Genomic DNA, 15481 nt, shown 5'->3' with positions numbered 1-15481 from the left:
GCCACATACAGACAGACAAACACATTCACACCCACACGCACACCTGTGGTCAATTTGATAGTTACCAATTCACCTAACCCGGAGGGAACCCACGTGAATATGGGAGAAGGTGTAAAATCCACACAGAATGGCCCAGGCTGGAAGTGATTCCAGGACCTTCTTGCTGTGAGGCAACGGTGCTAACCACTAATCCACCGTGCCAGCCACCCTCATTCATACCAATCAATCACAAGTATTTTACTGATCAATATATGTTTAGATCATCCATGTAGGCTTAAGTCATTATACCAAATTGATGGGAGTATGTAGGCCTCTTGGTTGGATATACAAAATATATACAAAAATGGTGTTTTTCAGACAACATTTTTCTTGACCATTGACCAAACTACTCCAAACTATCACATCTCGAGAGCAATCCAAGTCATATTCTAACCAGGTTTGAAGGAAATCCATCCAAAAGTTTTTGAGTTATCCTGTACAAAGGCGCACACCAGTGACTACAGTTTTAAGAACTTTTGTTGTTGATTAATTGATCAATCAGGGTTTGCAATAGAATTATAGATAGAAAAAGATGATAAACTTTTTTTTGCCAGCTCTTTGGTCATAATCAACTGATAACAAATACAGTTTTAATGTCTGTAACATCAGAAAAAAATGTGATGAGGAAGTGTGGATTTTTATCAACGATTTTTTTTCTGAGAAACAGGTACATACATTTCAAATCTGAAAAATGTCACAAGAAAACCACTGATGTAGACAAAGAGAAAGTTTTCAGTCTTAATTACATTAAAAAACAACAAAAACGCCGTAGTAACTGACAAAACGGTGTTTGTTACGGCGTATTTTTGGTGATACGTGACTGAAAGTGGCGTATTTGTCGCACTGTTGGCTTGTCATGATAGTCCTGCGGCACGCTGCGCACTGGACACATGTGTCAGGTCGGACACGTGCGTGTCAGACAGACATGACATTCAGATTGCTGGCTGCGTGTCCACATGATCTGACGGTCCATTTCACCTGGGACAGCCTGTCAATGCCGGCGCTGTGCTCGCGCTCCAGCCCATCGCAAAAGCGAAATATGTTTTATGTATTGCCACGTGATGACAGCAAGCACACAGTGGGGCACTTAGACAAATTCCACAGCCAGCTCGAAAGTGGTCGCATGGTCACTATTTTCGTGCTGACAGCACGAATGGCCCCACATTTTCTAATTGTCCAGCAAGTGGTGTTGAATCTTCTTGTGTATCACCTGGAATTTGGCCGACACCTGTCATGAGAGGGATCGAATGGGCTCTCACAGGGCACTCTCTGTCTAATACCCTTACACACTGAACTTTAGTCAAACACTATCCAGGGTAATCCTCTCGCTTTTAATGCGCTTGGTTTCAGTTCAAAAGGTTCTGGGTTCAAATCCCACCCCTGCCACATTTCTCCATGTAACGTGGAGTTGCGTCAGGAAGGGCATCCGGCGTAAAACTTGTGCCAATTCAACATGCAGATCCACCTTGGATTTGCTGTGGCAACCCCAAGTGCACACAAGGGAGCAGCCGAAGGGACTTACAATTATCCAGACAAAAGAAAATGATGATAATGCTGCTATAATTTAAATTGGGATGGAGCACAAGGGTGGGGGGGTTAGGGGATAACTCACCCATCTGTGTCCTGGAAGTTGACGTTCACTTTCTTTGCAGATCCGAGGAGCTCTGAAACAGAAATAAGGGAGAAAATCAATTCATGTTTTCATTGTGCAAGTCAAATATTCAAAAAAGCAGCAGCATTAAAGTTGTTAAAATTCATAATCATATTTGATATTTTCGCGCTTTCTTAAAGCTGTAAGTGCGCCATTTGCAAGATTTCACATTTCCACAGTTTTCTTATTTTCTTCAGTTTTACAAATCAAACTACAGTAAAAAGCTTTTCAAAATGAGTCATTTCAAAGTGCTTTACAATACCAATTTGACATAGGTCATGGTTATTAACCTGTTGAACATTCATCTTGATCAAAAACACATTTGTCTTATATTACATCATCATGACATTCATTTTCATTATATACTAAGAATTATAATAAAAATGATAATAATAGTGTATTTGCTTATCACTTTCAAACATTAACACAAACAGCATCACTTCATAAAGTACAGTCAACAACAATAAAACGGCATTTTTTAAATGAGCGCACACAACAAATGAAAATTAATATACCGTACATGTGATATTGTCACCTTCCTAAAATAATGGTCTAAATCATGACTTAGACCATTATTTTAGGAAGGTGACGATATTTAAAATATTAAGATGAAAATATCCAACAGCAGGTGTAAACAGAAAAGATGTCAGTGTAGTTTCAGACGGTCATATATGTTGACATTTTTATCTCAATCTCGTGTTGTGGGCATTGATTCCCAGAGTGTGGGCTGTGGCCACCTGGTGAGCTGTGAAGGTGCTGCAAGGTGGGCCATGAGGTCATTCAAATATATATACACTTCATCTTAGTCTCATGCTCTGATCAAAACTGTGCTGATAAAAAGATTTAGGAGGACCCTAGAGGCTTTTCAGATTTCAAAGTGTAGCTTTTGTTTATACCTGTGTATACATGTGCAAATGAGGACTGACCTCACTCACCCATGAAATGCAAAAATAAATAAATAAATAAATAAAACATCCTGGTGTGGACACTTCAGGATGAGTGAGGCATGAATTAAAAATTTAAGTTTATTTGTTTATTTCTTTGTTTATTTACTGACAGTTCAACACACACCATCAGGTTTATGCAATGTACATATAGGAGGCTGAAAGCAGAAATCTGCACACACATGCAGTAATTTAGCACAGTTTTCCTCAAGTTCCACTCACATTCTCTCTGTCCTCACACGTGCACACTCACACACACTCCCTGCAGGATGCAGGAAACCGGACAGTCCCTCTATTGTGGAGGAGACGGCTCCCAGCACGACTGCAAGAGCAACATTGATTTCCTAACAGGCTGTTTCTGGCTGATAAATGCAGACATTCAATGCACATGCATGTATGTGTGTGCACGTGTGTGTGCATGCATGCACGCAGGCACGCTGTGACAGCAGTGTAACACCACAGAAACTGATATACAGCTGCTATCACCGGTTGTGGGCACAATGAAGATGCAAAATATGCAGAGGTCAGAGAAACCAAACAAAATCAAGCCTTTAGAATAAAACATGAACACATTACAAAATCACTGATCAGCTTTGGCATCTCCGAAGAAAAGAACAACAGCTGAATGAATGAATGAATGAATGAATGAATGAATGAATGAATTTATTCAGCACACACAGTCCAAAACAACAACAAAAAAACTTATAACGAAGAAAGAAAATGGATTAACAATGCATCCGTGTGCCTCAAACGTAAAGGCAGAAGTAAAGCTTATTAAGGCCTACCCCTTTAACCAAAAATACAATTATCTAGTCCAAAAGGAGTGGGGGGGGGTAAAAAGCCCATCTATTCCCACTCCCATTTTCAACCACTTAAAACTCTTCAGCTTAAAGGACACAATCCAAATGCTACCAAACAAATTCACATTTACAAAGTTACATTTACAACTAGCAACACACAAAACTCATCCTTCTTCAGCAGGTACATATCTTGAAAACATCATGTCTTTATATTGATTTTTAAAGTGATTGATATTTGGACATCGTTTGAGTTCATCCGTCAGATTATTCCATATTCTAGGGCCACACATGGAGACACAGAAACCTTTCCTGGTCGTCCGAGTACCAGTAATTTTAAAATGATACAATCCCCGTAAATTATATTTTCCCTCTCTCTCAGCAAAAAATTCTTGAATTCTAAAGGGCACTTGTTTATTTTTCACTTTGTACATTAATTGAACAATCTTGAACAAAATCATATCGTGTAGTTTTAATATCTGAGATTTAATGAACAATGGGTTGGTGTGGTCTCAATAACCTGCATTATGGATTGTCCTCAATGCTCTTTTTTGAAGAATGAATAATAGTTGCACTGTAGTTTTATAATTGTTGCCCCAAACTTCAGCACAGTAAGTCAGGTAGAGTTCAACATGTTTAACACAACCAGACAGGAACCAGAGCAAAACCAACACTAATTCCCGAACCAACAACAAGTGATAACCAGCTTTATGAGACTAGATCCACTAGGGGACCAGTTAAGACAACAAAAGTGTTTTTCAGGACTTTTTAACTCAAATTTGACCTTAACTTCAAAGTAAGTAAGTTGTTGAGGCATTTTGTTGGACACTTTGGTTTTATTTGGGTACTATGGCTGAAGTAAATGGTGAAAGGTGGCTAAAAACACAAATTTAGCCATTTTTAGACCTGGGTGAAGGTAAAGCCTAATCGTAAAGCCTTTCTCCCAAGCTAGCGTTAATCTTACCACAGTCCTTGACAGACTGGATATTCATGATACACTGAGCAGCTATACAATGTGGGAGTTCTAAAACCACCTGACAGCTGCACATAAGTAAAACTCAAATAGGTTAGAGTACTACGTGTACATCATACACTATAAATAAATGGTCACCTCAGCAGATCAGTCGTCTCCATCTCACTCTGTCCTCTGCATATTCTTGTGTCACACCCTATTCTCCTGCTGCCCAGTGGCTCCATCCTCAGCATTGTTCTCCAGATATATCCTGCATTCCTCCTCTGCACATGTTCAAAACATCTCAGTCTCACCTCACTCACCTTGTTTCCAAACAGTACTACCTGCTCTGATAAACTCATTCCTGACCATGACCATCCTCATCACTCCCATGGAGAACTACAGCATTTTCAGCTCTCCCTGCTGTCGTTTTGTAACCCGTACAACACAGCTGGTCTCAGGACCGTCTTGTAAACTTTCCCTTTTCACTCTTGCAAATACCCTTCTATCATACACTCAACAAAAATATAAACGCAACACTTTTGGTTTTGCTCCCATTTTGAATGAGATGAACTCAAAGATCTAAAACTTTTTCCACATACACAATATCACCATTTCCCTCAAATATTGTTCACAAAACAGTCTAAATCTGTGATAGTGAGCACTTCTCCTTTGCTGAGATAATCCATCCCACTTCACAGGTGTGCCATATCAAGATGCTGATTAGACACCATGATTAGTGCACAGGTGTGCCTTAGACTGTCCACAATAAAAGGCCACTCTGAAAGGTGCAGTTTTGTTTTATTGGGGGGGGATACCAGTCAGTATCTGGTGTGACCGCCATTTGCCTCATGCAGTGCAACACATCTCCTTCGCATAGAGTTGATCAGGTTGTCAATTGTGGCCTGTGGAACGTTGGTCCACTCGTCTTCAATGGCTGTGCGAAGTTGCTGGATATTGGCAGGAACTGGTACACGCTGTCGTATACGCTGGTCCAGAGCATCCCAAACATGCTCAATGGGTGACATGTCCGGTGAGTATGCCGGCCATGCAAGAACTGGGACATTTTCAGCTTCCAAGAATTGTGTACAGATCCTTGCAACATGGGGCCGTGCATTATCCTGCTGCAACATGAGGTGATGTTCTTGGATGTATGGCACAACAATGGGCCTCAGGATCTCGTCACGGTATCTCTGTGCATTCAAAATGCCATCAATAAAATGCACCTGTGTTCTTCGTCCATAACAGACGCCTGCCCATACCATAACCCCACCGCCACCATGGGCCACTCGATCCACAACATTGACATCAGAAAACCGCTCACCCACACGATGCCACACACGCTGTCTGCCATCTGCCCTGAACAGTGTGAACCGGGATTCATCCGTGAAGAGAACACCTCTCCAACGTGCCAAATGCCAGCAAATGTGAGCATTTGCCCACTCAAGTCGGTTACGACGACTAACTGGAGTCAGGTCGAGACCCCGATGAGGACGACGAGCATGCAGATTAGCTTCCCTGAGACGGTTTCTGACAGTTTGTGCAGAAATTCTTTGGTTATGCAAACCGATTGTTTCAGCAGCTGTCCGAGTGGCTGGTCTCAGACGATCTTGGAGGTGAACATGCTGGATGTGGAGGTCCTGGGCTGGTGTGGTTACATGTGGTCTGCGGTTGTGAGGCTGGTTGGATGTACTGCCAAATTCTCTGAAACGCCTTTGGAGACGGCTTATGGTAGAGAAATGAACATTCAATACACGAGCAACAGCTCTGGTTGACATTCCTACTGTCAGCATGCCAATTGCACGCTCCCTCAAATCTTGCAACATCTGTGGCATTGTGCTGGGTGATAAAACTGCACCTTTCAGAGTGGCCTTTTGTTGTGGGCAGTCTAAGGCACACCTGTGCACTAATCATGGTGTCTAATCAGCATCTTGATATGGCACACCTGTGAGGTGGGATGGATTATCTCAGCAAAGGAGAAGTGCTCACTGTCACACATTTAGACTGGTTTGTGAACAATATTTGAGGGAAATGGTGATGTTCATCTCATACAAAATGGGAGCAAAACCAAAAGTGTTGCGTTTATATTTTTGTTGAGTGTAAATTACTCCTGCCACCTTTCTACACCATGACTGCCTTGTAGAGACGATTTGCAAATTCACCTACATAAAGTATAATTTATTTAATATAATAATTAAATAAATATATATAAATATAAATAATAAATAATAATTTATTTAAGTATAATGAAAATCAATTTCCTTGACCTGGACATTTGGCAATTTTTTTTTCATGGAAAACACAGGGTTGCCTTCATTGACATTTGAAGTTTGAAAAAAAAAAAGAATCAGCAAAAGGACCTGGGAGGCGTAGGCCAACAAACAAACAGACAGGCATGACCTTGACCTCAGTAATTGACCTTTGGTGAATTTGATGTGACCTGGGTAATTTTAGACCCCACCTACATATGTGCAGCATGTCTGGTGGACATCAGGGTGAAAAAAATACATTTAAAAAAATCACAGTTTCTTACCTTTAACCCCAATCACCTTGACTTCTGACAAAATAATCCCGTTAAGGGCAATTCTGAGGTCAACCTACATGCCTTCAGCAAGCCTGTAGGAAATTCTCACCACCCTGGAGGAGTTGTGGAACAAACAAACAAGCAATCAAACACACACACACACACACACACACACACACACATCTTCAACCGCTTACTCCAGGGTCACCGGGGGTGGGGTGGGGGGGCACTGGAGCCTATCCCAGCAGTCATAGGGTGTGAGGTGGAGTTCACCCTGGACAGGACGCAAGTATGTCGCAGGGCCACATTTAGACAAACACACACCCACACGCACACCTACGGACAATTTTAAGTTTCCAATCAACCTAACCTACATGTCTTTGGATGCAGGAGGAAGCCGGAGCACCCAGAGAGAACCCACGCAAACAAAGGGAGAACATACACAAGCGCGCACACACACACACACACACACACACACACACACACACACACACACACACACACACACACACACACACACACACACACACACACACACACACACACACACACACACACACACACACACACACACACACTTCTCAAATTAGGGTATGATGATAGTATGATGCTTTTTTGAAGTCAAGGTCTGAAAAAGTAGGCTATGATGATAAAACCACTATATATAATTACACTAAAGACCAAGGACAAACATGCATTTTCTTCCAGGAATGAAAGATTGTAAATGAGACAGACCAATAGTCAGAAATTATCATTTTGCAGTGTTTTAAAGGTCAAGGTCAACTCAAATGCTACTCCATCCCACGCCTTTTTTTAGTTCTGTTTTATAAACACAAGCTATCTGTATATCTTTCCTCCCACGAGCCCCCTCCTCCCTCCATTCTGTGCCGTGCTCCTGTCTTTTCTCTGTTCTCTCTGGCAGCACAGATGGAAAATAGAGTCTTGGACTCTGGAGTGCTCTTTGAAAGCAGACCTGAAGTCTTAGCCCTCATCGATCCGTCCTCATTTCCCTGTTCCGACTTTTCCCTTCACCCTTCCATCCCTGCTTTATTATGTGCTCCTTTCTTCTTGTGCCATTCCATGCCTCAAAGTCCACAAATCATGTCTTAGTGAAGTCATAAAAAAGGAACAAATAAATATGACATCAAAGGAGAACTGATATTGCAGTGTTAAAGAAATTAAAGGAAACAGGGAAAAAGCAAAATTCAAAACTATATTTGGATCAACACTGGCATTTGTTCAACTCTTCTTTTACTGGAAAATGATTGATACTGAAAATTGCTTTGTAAAAAAAAACAAAAAAAAAAAAAAAAATCAAATCGTTTTGAGTGTTAGTAACCATAAACAAACCTCACTCACTCATCTTCAACCGCTTACTCAAACTCCACACAGGAAGGCCACAGGTGGGAGTCAATCCTATGACCTTCTTGCTGTGAGGCAACAGTGCTAAACACTAAGCCACCGTGCTGCCCGCAAACAAACCTACACAACAGAATTCTTCCTGTTTTTGCCACATAACTTTAAAATAGTGTAGTAGTTGTGTTTTCAACTACTTACACATCAGTTTGGAAATATTTAAAAGCCATTTATATCATTTTATTTTTCACATAGGACAGTTCAAAAGTGGTTAAAACATATAAATCCTCAAATGGAACTGAAAAAGTTATTCTTCATGACTGAAATTAATTGATGACAAAAACTGTTCATGGTTGTTTTTGTGAAAATCAACAAACTGATGAGCAATAACCAATAAGTTTAAATCTATTAGATCACTTTTTTTATCAATAGCTCAAAATTGCTAACACATACAACAAATGTGTTTATGAAAATTAGTATGACTGAAAATTACTTTCAATCATACTGAATATTATCCAGAAGAATTAAAACATCAAACAAAACTCTGATGTCAATTTTAATCTTTCACACAATCATCAACATTATGACATAAACATTTAAATTACTGTTTCATTTTGAATTCAAAAACGTCAATTTCTGACATCATAAAAAAACAAGGCCACCCGTCCGCATGTCTTCACATAAGGACAAAAGCTTTGTGAGAGTTGTTGTTCAGGACAAAGCAGGTCACAGTGTGAGCTCTGCCAATAACACTGTACATCACACACACAAACACACAGGACGAGGAACTACAGACGTACAGCATTGCAGCCATTTATGAACACTGATTACAACAGCACCAGGAGACAAATCAATCACACAAACATTTAGATCAAACTTATGTCCAGAAAATGCCAAGAGCTGAGTGACAACCAGGAAAAGTTAAGACTTTACTGCCTTGCTCAAGCGTACTTTAACAAACCGACAGGACAAGCCAGTCTGAGTCACTGCCACAAACCTTTAGTGACTTCAACTGAGATGCTGCTGAACTATATATACGAGGTCTGTCAATAAAGTATCGTACCTTTTTATTTTTTTCAAAAACTATATGGATTTCATTCATATGTCTTTACATCAGACAAGCTTGAACCCTCATGCGCATGCCTGAGTTTTTCCACGCCTGTCGGTGACGTCATTCGCCTGTGAGCACGCCTTGTGGAAGGAGTGATCCCGCCCCCTCGTCGGATTTTCATTCTCAGCAAACAGCTGAGCTACTGCCGCTTTGTTCCATGAAATTTTTTTCAGGAGCTCTGCCAGACAACCAGCTGGAAACCATTTTGAAGATTCGGTTGTTTTTCGGTGAAAATTTTACGGGCTTCACAGAGATTAAGGACTGTTACTACAGCTTTAAGGACGGCCCACAACGGCGCATGGTGCGCCGTGCTCTGAGCTGCGACGACGAGGCAGAAAGCGCCAGATCATTTCTAAGCTGATGGCTCTGTGGATACGAGACCGTCGTGTGCACTTTCTCTGGTTATCACAAGAGCTGGACATCAGACATTTTCCGGCAGATTTCACTTTTAACAAGAGATTTTGTCATGGAAAGCTGCGCGGACGTTTCGTGCGTAACGACCAATTCGCTGTTTGAGCGAGACAAAGGAACACCTCCGTTTCGGCGTGTCATGGGACAAGTTAGGACATGCCCAGCTCTCCACAATTTCTCTGATACTTACTGGATTGGTAAGCATTGAAAGCCGAGATAGGCATGTCCCAACTTGTCCCATGACAGCTCTTGTGATAACCAGAGAAAGTGCACACGACGGTCTCGTATCCACAGAGCCATCAGCTTAGAAATGATCTGGTGTTTTCTGCCTCGTCGTCGCAGCTTGAAGCGCGGCACACCGAGCATCCTTAAAGCCGTCCTTAAAGCTGTAGTAACACTGCTTATTCTCTGTGAAGCCCGTAAAATTTTCACCGAAAGCCAGATAAATGTTTCAAATGGTTTCCAGGTGCCAGTCTCTAACAGCTTCTGAAAAAATTCTGATGGAAAAAAAAATCCAAATTATTCCGCCATTTCCAGACAATGAAAATCCGACGAAGGGGCGAGACCACTCCTTCCACAAGGCGTGCTCACAGGCGAATGATGTCACCGACAGGCGTGGAAAAACTCACGCATGCGCACGAGGGTTCAAGCTTGTCTGACGTAAAAACATATGAATGAAATCCATATAGTTTTTGAAAAAAATAAAAAGGTACGATACTTTATTGACAGACCTCGTACAGTGATGTAAAAATACTTGTGTGCCTTTGAGATGTTACATTTGAATTTTTTATGACATCCAAAAAAAAAAAAAAATCTGACTTTTACGTTAAAATTTCTAAAATGATACCCTTTAAACTCAGTGGAAAAGTAATCTCTACAGTGCATCATGAATTAAAATAAAAATAAATAAAAATAGAAAAGCCAAAATGATGGTGTGCCTAAATAAGTGCACCTTTTATTATAACACATATGAACCATCACTTTTACATCCTGCTTTCTTCAGACAAGTTGAGGGATGGATACATGAACATTTACAAGACACTGATTATTTCTTGGACTTCATTTACCTCAGTTATTAAAGAAATACAAACAGTATGGTACTGACAGAGATGGTGGTAACTCTAATCTGTTACTCTAATCTGACCGCTTTTTTCCAGTAACAGTAAAATAATCTAACACATTAATCTTTCCAAATCAGTAATCAGATTAAAGTTACTTCTCCAAGTCTCTGTGCGTTACTATTGTTTTTGCAATGCGGGTCGATCGCAGCATTAAACCGGCACCTGAGCAGGAGGTCGGGGTTCAACTGAACTCCCTACTTTGCCCGCTTTCAGTGAACTGAAAGCTTTTAAGCCACGGTTTTGCACTGCAGCTTCGAGTGGAAAAAAAACAGTCATTATCTCTCAAAGTGCGGTGATGACAGCACACCTGCACTAAGCTTTATAACATTTTTACACCTTTTTCACCCGTTATTTAAAACTCTGAACAGCTCTGTGTGTCCTCGCTAAAAACAACTGATCCACGACGTGTTAACAAGTAAGACTTTTTTCCACCCAAATGCACCTAAACGCTCTCTGACGTAAAAAACTGATAAAAATTTCTTACCTGTTAATCAGGTTGTGTTTTCGGCATAAATTAATGTCATCCATTCAAATGAATGAATGAATGAATGAGTTTATTTATTCGGCACACGTGTTAATAATATAACAATTTAACAAAAACAATAAACAAACCAATATAACATTATAACAAAATAACAATAATATTAACCAAAAAACAAACCCCATGTGTCCGAAAGGGAGTGGGTTGAAGCAGAGCTTATCACGCCCACCCCTTATACCACAAATCTAACATTTATATTCACTCATACTCACAGACTCGTAAACACATATCATTACGCAGACACAGACTCACATATTCATACACTCACACAAACAAACAAACAAACAAACATGTCCACACACACACATATATGCATATATTTGTCCATAATTAAACAATACCTATAATTCAAATCATATTTTCTTCACTGTAATACCTTATTATAATATTCTTTTTAAATAATCTCTTGAAAAATACTAAAGTACCACACATTCTAATCTCTGTCGGACATTCATTCCATTTCTTCACCCCAATCACAGTCACACAAAAACCCTTTGCATTTGTTCTTACTGGTGGTTTCTTAAAAATTGTACAACCTGGTAAACTGTAACTGGATTCCCTCAATCTGAACAGATTCTGGACATGTCTCGGTAAGGCTTGGCTTTTTGCTTTAAATAAAGTTTGAATTGTGATGTAATCCACCAAATCTCTGAATTTTAATAAATTTAAAGACACAAATAGAGAATGTGTTGGTTCACGGTAATGTTTATTGCAGATGATTCTTATAGCTCATTTTTGTAAAAGAAATATTTGATTAGTATTTGATTTGTAAGTGTTTCCCCGCATCTCAGCACAATATGTCATGTATGGAGTTATCAAGGAGTGATATAAAGTAAGTAACCCTTTTTGTGAAAGTATGTCTTTAGTTTTATACAAAATGGCAATAGATGACATTTCAATTTGATATAATTTATATGTGGTTTCCAGCTGAGTTTGTTATCACTTACAACGCCTAGGAATTTGTTCTCCGTTACTCCTTCTATGTCCATATTGTTTATAGTAAGGTTTTTACATTTAGGTACTTGTTTATTTCCAAATATATTACATTTAGTTTTCCCAAGGTGGAGTCACAATTTATTAGCATCAAACCAAGCCTTAAACTTGTTCAACTCATTCTCCACCATGTCCAGAAGCTGTTTTAGATTATCACAACTACTGAAGACAGTTGTATCATCTGCAAATAAAATACACTTTAGTGATTGCGACACCCAACCTATATCATTAATATATAAAAATAAAAAAAATAAACAACAAGGGACCAAGCACAGAGCCCTGCGGCACTCCACAAGAGTACAGAGTCAGTGTTATTGAACTGAACATACTGAAATCTTTCCTGTAAATAACTTGCTATCCAGTCATATGCAACACCTCTGATCTCATATGTTTGTAATTTAGTTAGTAATATTGCATGATTCCCCGCTTTCTGTAGATCAAAGAAAACGCCAACTGCATATTGTTTTCTATCAACTGCCGTCGTTATACTTTCAACAAAATCCATCAATGCCAGTGATGTAGTCCAAGATTTTCTGAATCCATATTGCTCATCACAAAGTATCTCATGCTTTAATAAATAGTCATGCAATCTCTTAGAAAATATTTTTTTCTAGAATTTTGGAAAATTGTGGTAGGAGTGAAATGGGTCTATAATTAGAAAAAAACATGTTTGTCACCGGTTTTAAACAAGGGTATTACTTTAGCTATTTTCATTTGAGAGGGAAATTTACCAGTACTTAATGACATATTGCAAATGTGGTTGAAAGGTTTTCACTATACAATCAATAATTATTTTCAATAAAGCCATATCCAGATTATTATAGACAGTCGATTTCTTACTTTTAGAATTATGAACCAAATCAATTATTTCCTTTTTTTGTTGATTCCACCAATAAACATTGACACAGGTTTATTGAATGTATTATTGTTAATAAAAGAATTATTACTCGTAGATTCAATACTACTTGCAAGGTTCTTCCCCACATTAACAAAGTATTCATTAAAATGATCAGCAATACATTTATTTGCATCAACCATGGTGTTATTATCTGAATAAAAAAAATGGAGGATAATCCCTAGTAATTTTCTTCTTTTTTATTATCTCATTTAAATCAAATCAAATCAATTTTATTTATATAGCGCCAAATCACAACAAACAGTTGCCCCAAGGCGCTTTATATTGTAAGGCAAGGCCATACAATAATTACGTAAAAACACCAACGGTCAAAACGACCCCCTGTGAGCAAGCACTTGGCAACAGTGGGAAGGAAAAACTCCCTTTTAACAGGAAGAAACCTCCAGCAGAACCAGGCTCAGGGAGGGGCAGTCTTCTGCTGGGACTGGTTGGGGCTGAGGGAGAGAACCAGGAAAAAAACATGCTGTGGAGGGGAGCAGAGATCAATCACTAATGATTAAATGCAGAGTGGTGCATACAGAGCAAAAAGAGAAAGAAACACTCAGTGCATCATGGGAACCCCCCAGCAGTCTAAGTCTATAGCAGCGTAACTAAGGGATGGTTCAGGGTCACCTGATCCAGCCCTAACTATAAGCTTTAGCAAAAAGAAAAGTTTTAAGCCTAATCTTAAAAGTAGAGAGGGTGTCTGTCTCCCTGATCTGAATTGGGAGCTGGTTCCAGAGGAGAGGAGCCTGAAAGCTGAAGGCTCTGCCTCCCATTCTACTCTTACAAACCCTAGGAACTACAGTTTTATCTGAGTTTAAAAGCAGGAAATTAGAGGTCATCCATGTCTTTATGTCTGTAAGACAATCCTGCAGTTTAGCTAATTGGTGTGTGTCCTCTGGCTTCATGGATAGATAAAGCTGGGTATCATCTGCGTAACAATGAAAATTTAAGCAATGCCGTCTAATAATACTGCCTAAGGGAAGCATGTATAAAGTGAATAAAATTGGTCCTAGCACAGAACCTTGTGGAACTCCATAATTAACAGAACAAGCACAGAGATGAGTCCACTGTCTGAGGCCATAAGAAGATCATTTGTAACCTTCACTAATGCTGTTTCTGTACTATGATGAATTCTAAAACCTAACTGAAACTCTTCAAATAGACCATTCCTCTGCAGATGATCAGTTAGCTGTTTTACAACTACCCTTTCAAGAATTTTTGAGAGAAAAGGAAGGTTGGAGATTGGCCTATAATTAGCTAAGATAGCTGGGTCAAGTGATGGCTTTTTAAGTAATGGTTTAATTACTGCCACCTTAAAAGCCTGTGGTACATAGCCAACTAATAAAGATAGATTGATCATATTTAAGATCGAAGCATTAAATAATGGTAGGGCTTCTTTGAGCAGCCTGGTAGGAATGGTGTTGGGAAAGTGTAGGTACACGGACCCACAACAGGGGGCGCAAATGAACGGACAATGGATGAGGTCAAATAACAACACTTTACTGTTGTGAATGGGCACAACAAATACAATCAGATTACAACAATAGACAAAAGCCAAATCACAAAAGGTGTCGTGTGGGCAGGCTCGAAGATAGGAGACGTCGGTCCAAAGCAGAACCGGAACCACACGATTTCCTCCACCACCAGACCCCGGGAATACTGGAGCCGCCAAGTCCCGAACTCCCAGGTGGCCACTGCCTTCGCGTGTCGGACCTGGTACTGCTGGCGAGGAACAAAAGAACAATTAAATGTGGGTGCGTCTGCACCCAGGAATCCGTACGGCAGGAAAACTACCTCCACCACTCGTTGGAAAAGGAGTCAGCTAAACAACTCACAAAAGTCACAAAAGATCACTGTTAACCAGTCAGCTGAGCACGTTACCTTCCAGGTAGAACGATATCTCGGCAAAGAGGTGGAGGCGTCGTCCTGCTGATATTCCCCTGCTGATCAGATGATGGGTAACAGCTGTTGCAGGTGATGCGTGACAGCTGTCACCCTGGCTGCTCCTGTGAGGCGACTGCGCCCTCTCGTGCCTGAAGCCCGCACTTCAGGCAGGGCGCCCTCTGGTGGTGGGCCAGCAGTACCTCCTCTTCTGGTGGCCCACACAACAAATGGGGTCTAATAGACATGTTGATGGTTT

The 15481-nt window shown here is 40.1% G+C and overlaps 1 protein-coding gene across 9 annotated transcripts in view; it reads right to left on the bottom strand.

Moving 5' to 3' along the window:
* The window catches only part of caskin1 (CASK interacting protein 1), a 333760-nt gene that overhangs the window by 113879 nt on the left and 204400 nt on the right, over window positions 1-15481 (bottom strand). For all 9 annotated transcript variants that reach the window (XM_034189754.1, XM_034189755.1, XM_034189758.1 and 6 more), the window contains exon 2: window positions 1652-1703. In XM_034189754.1, coding sequence (XP_034045645.1) covers window positions 1652-1703 — 52 coding nt within the window. The remainder of the gene's footprint in view (window positions 1-1651; window positions 1704-15481) is intronic.

This window comes from Thalassophryne amazonica, chromosome 16, assembly GCF_902500255.1.
Source record: "Thalassophryne amazonica chromosome 16, fThaAma1.1, whole genome shotgun sequence".
Classification (NCBI taxonomy): Eukaryota; Metazoa; Chordata; class Actinopteri; order Batrachoidiformes; family Batrachoididae; genus Thalassophryne; species Thalassophryne amazonica.
Note: the sequence above shows the minus strand (reverse complement) of the source record. Positions and strands in the feature narration are given on the sequence as shown.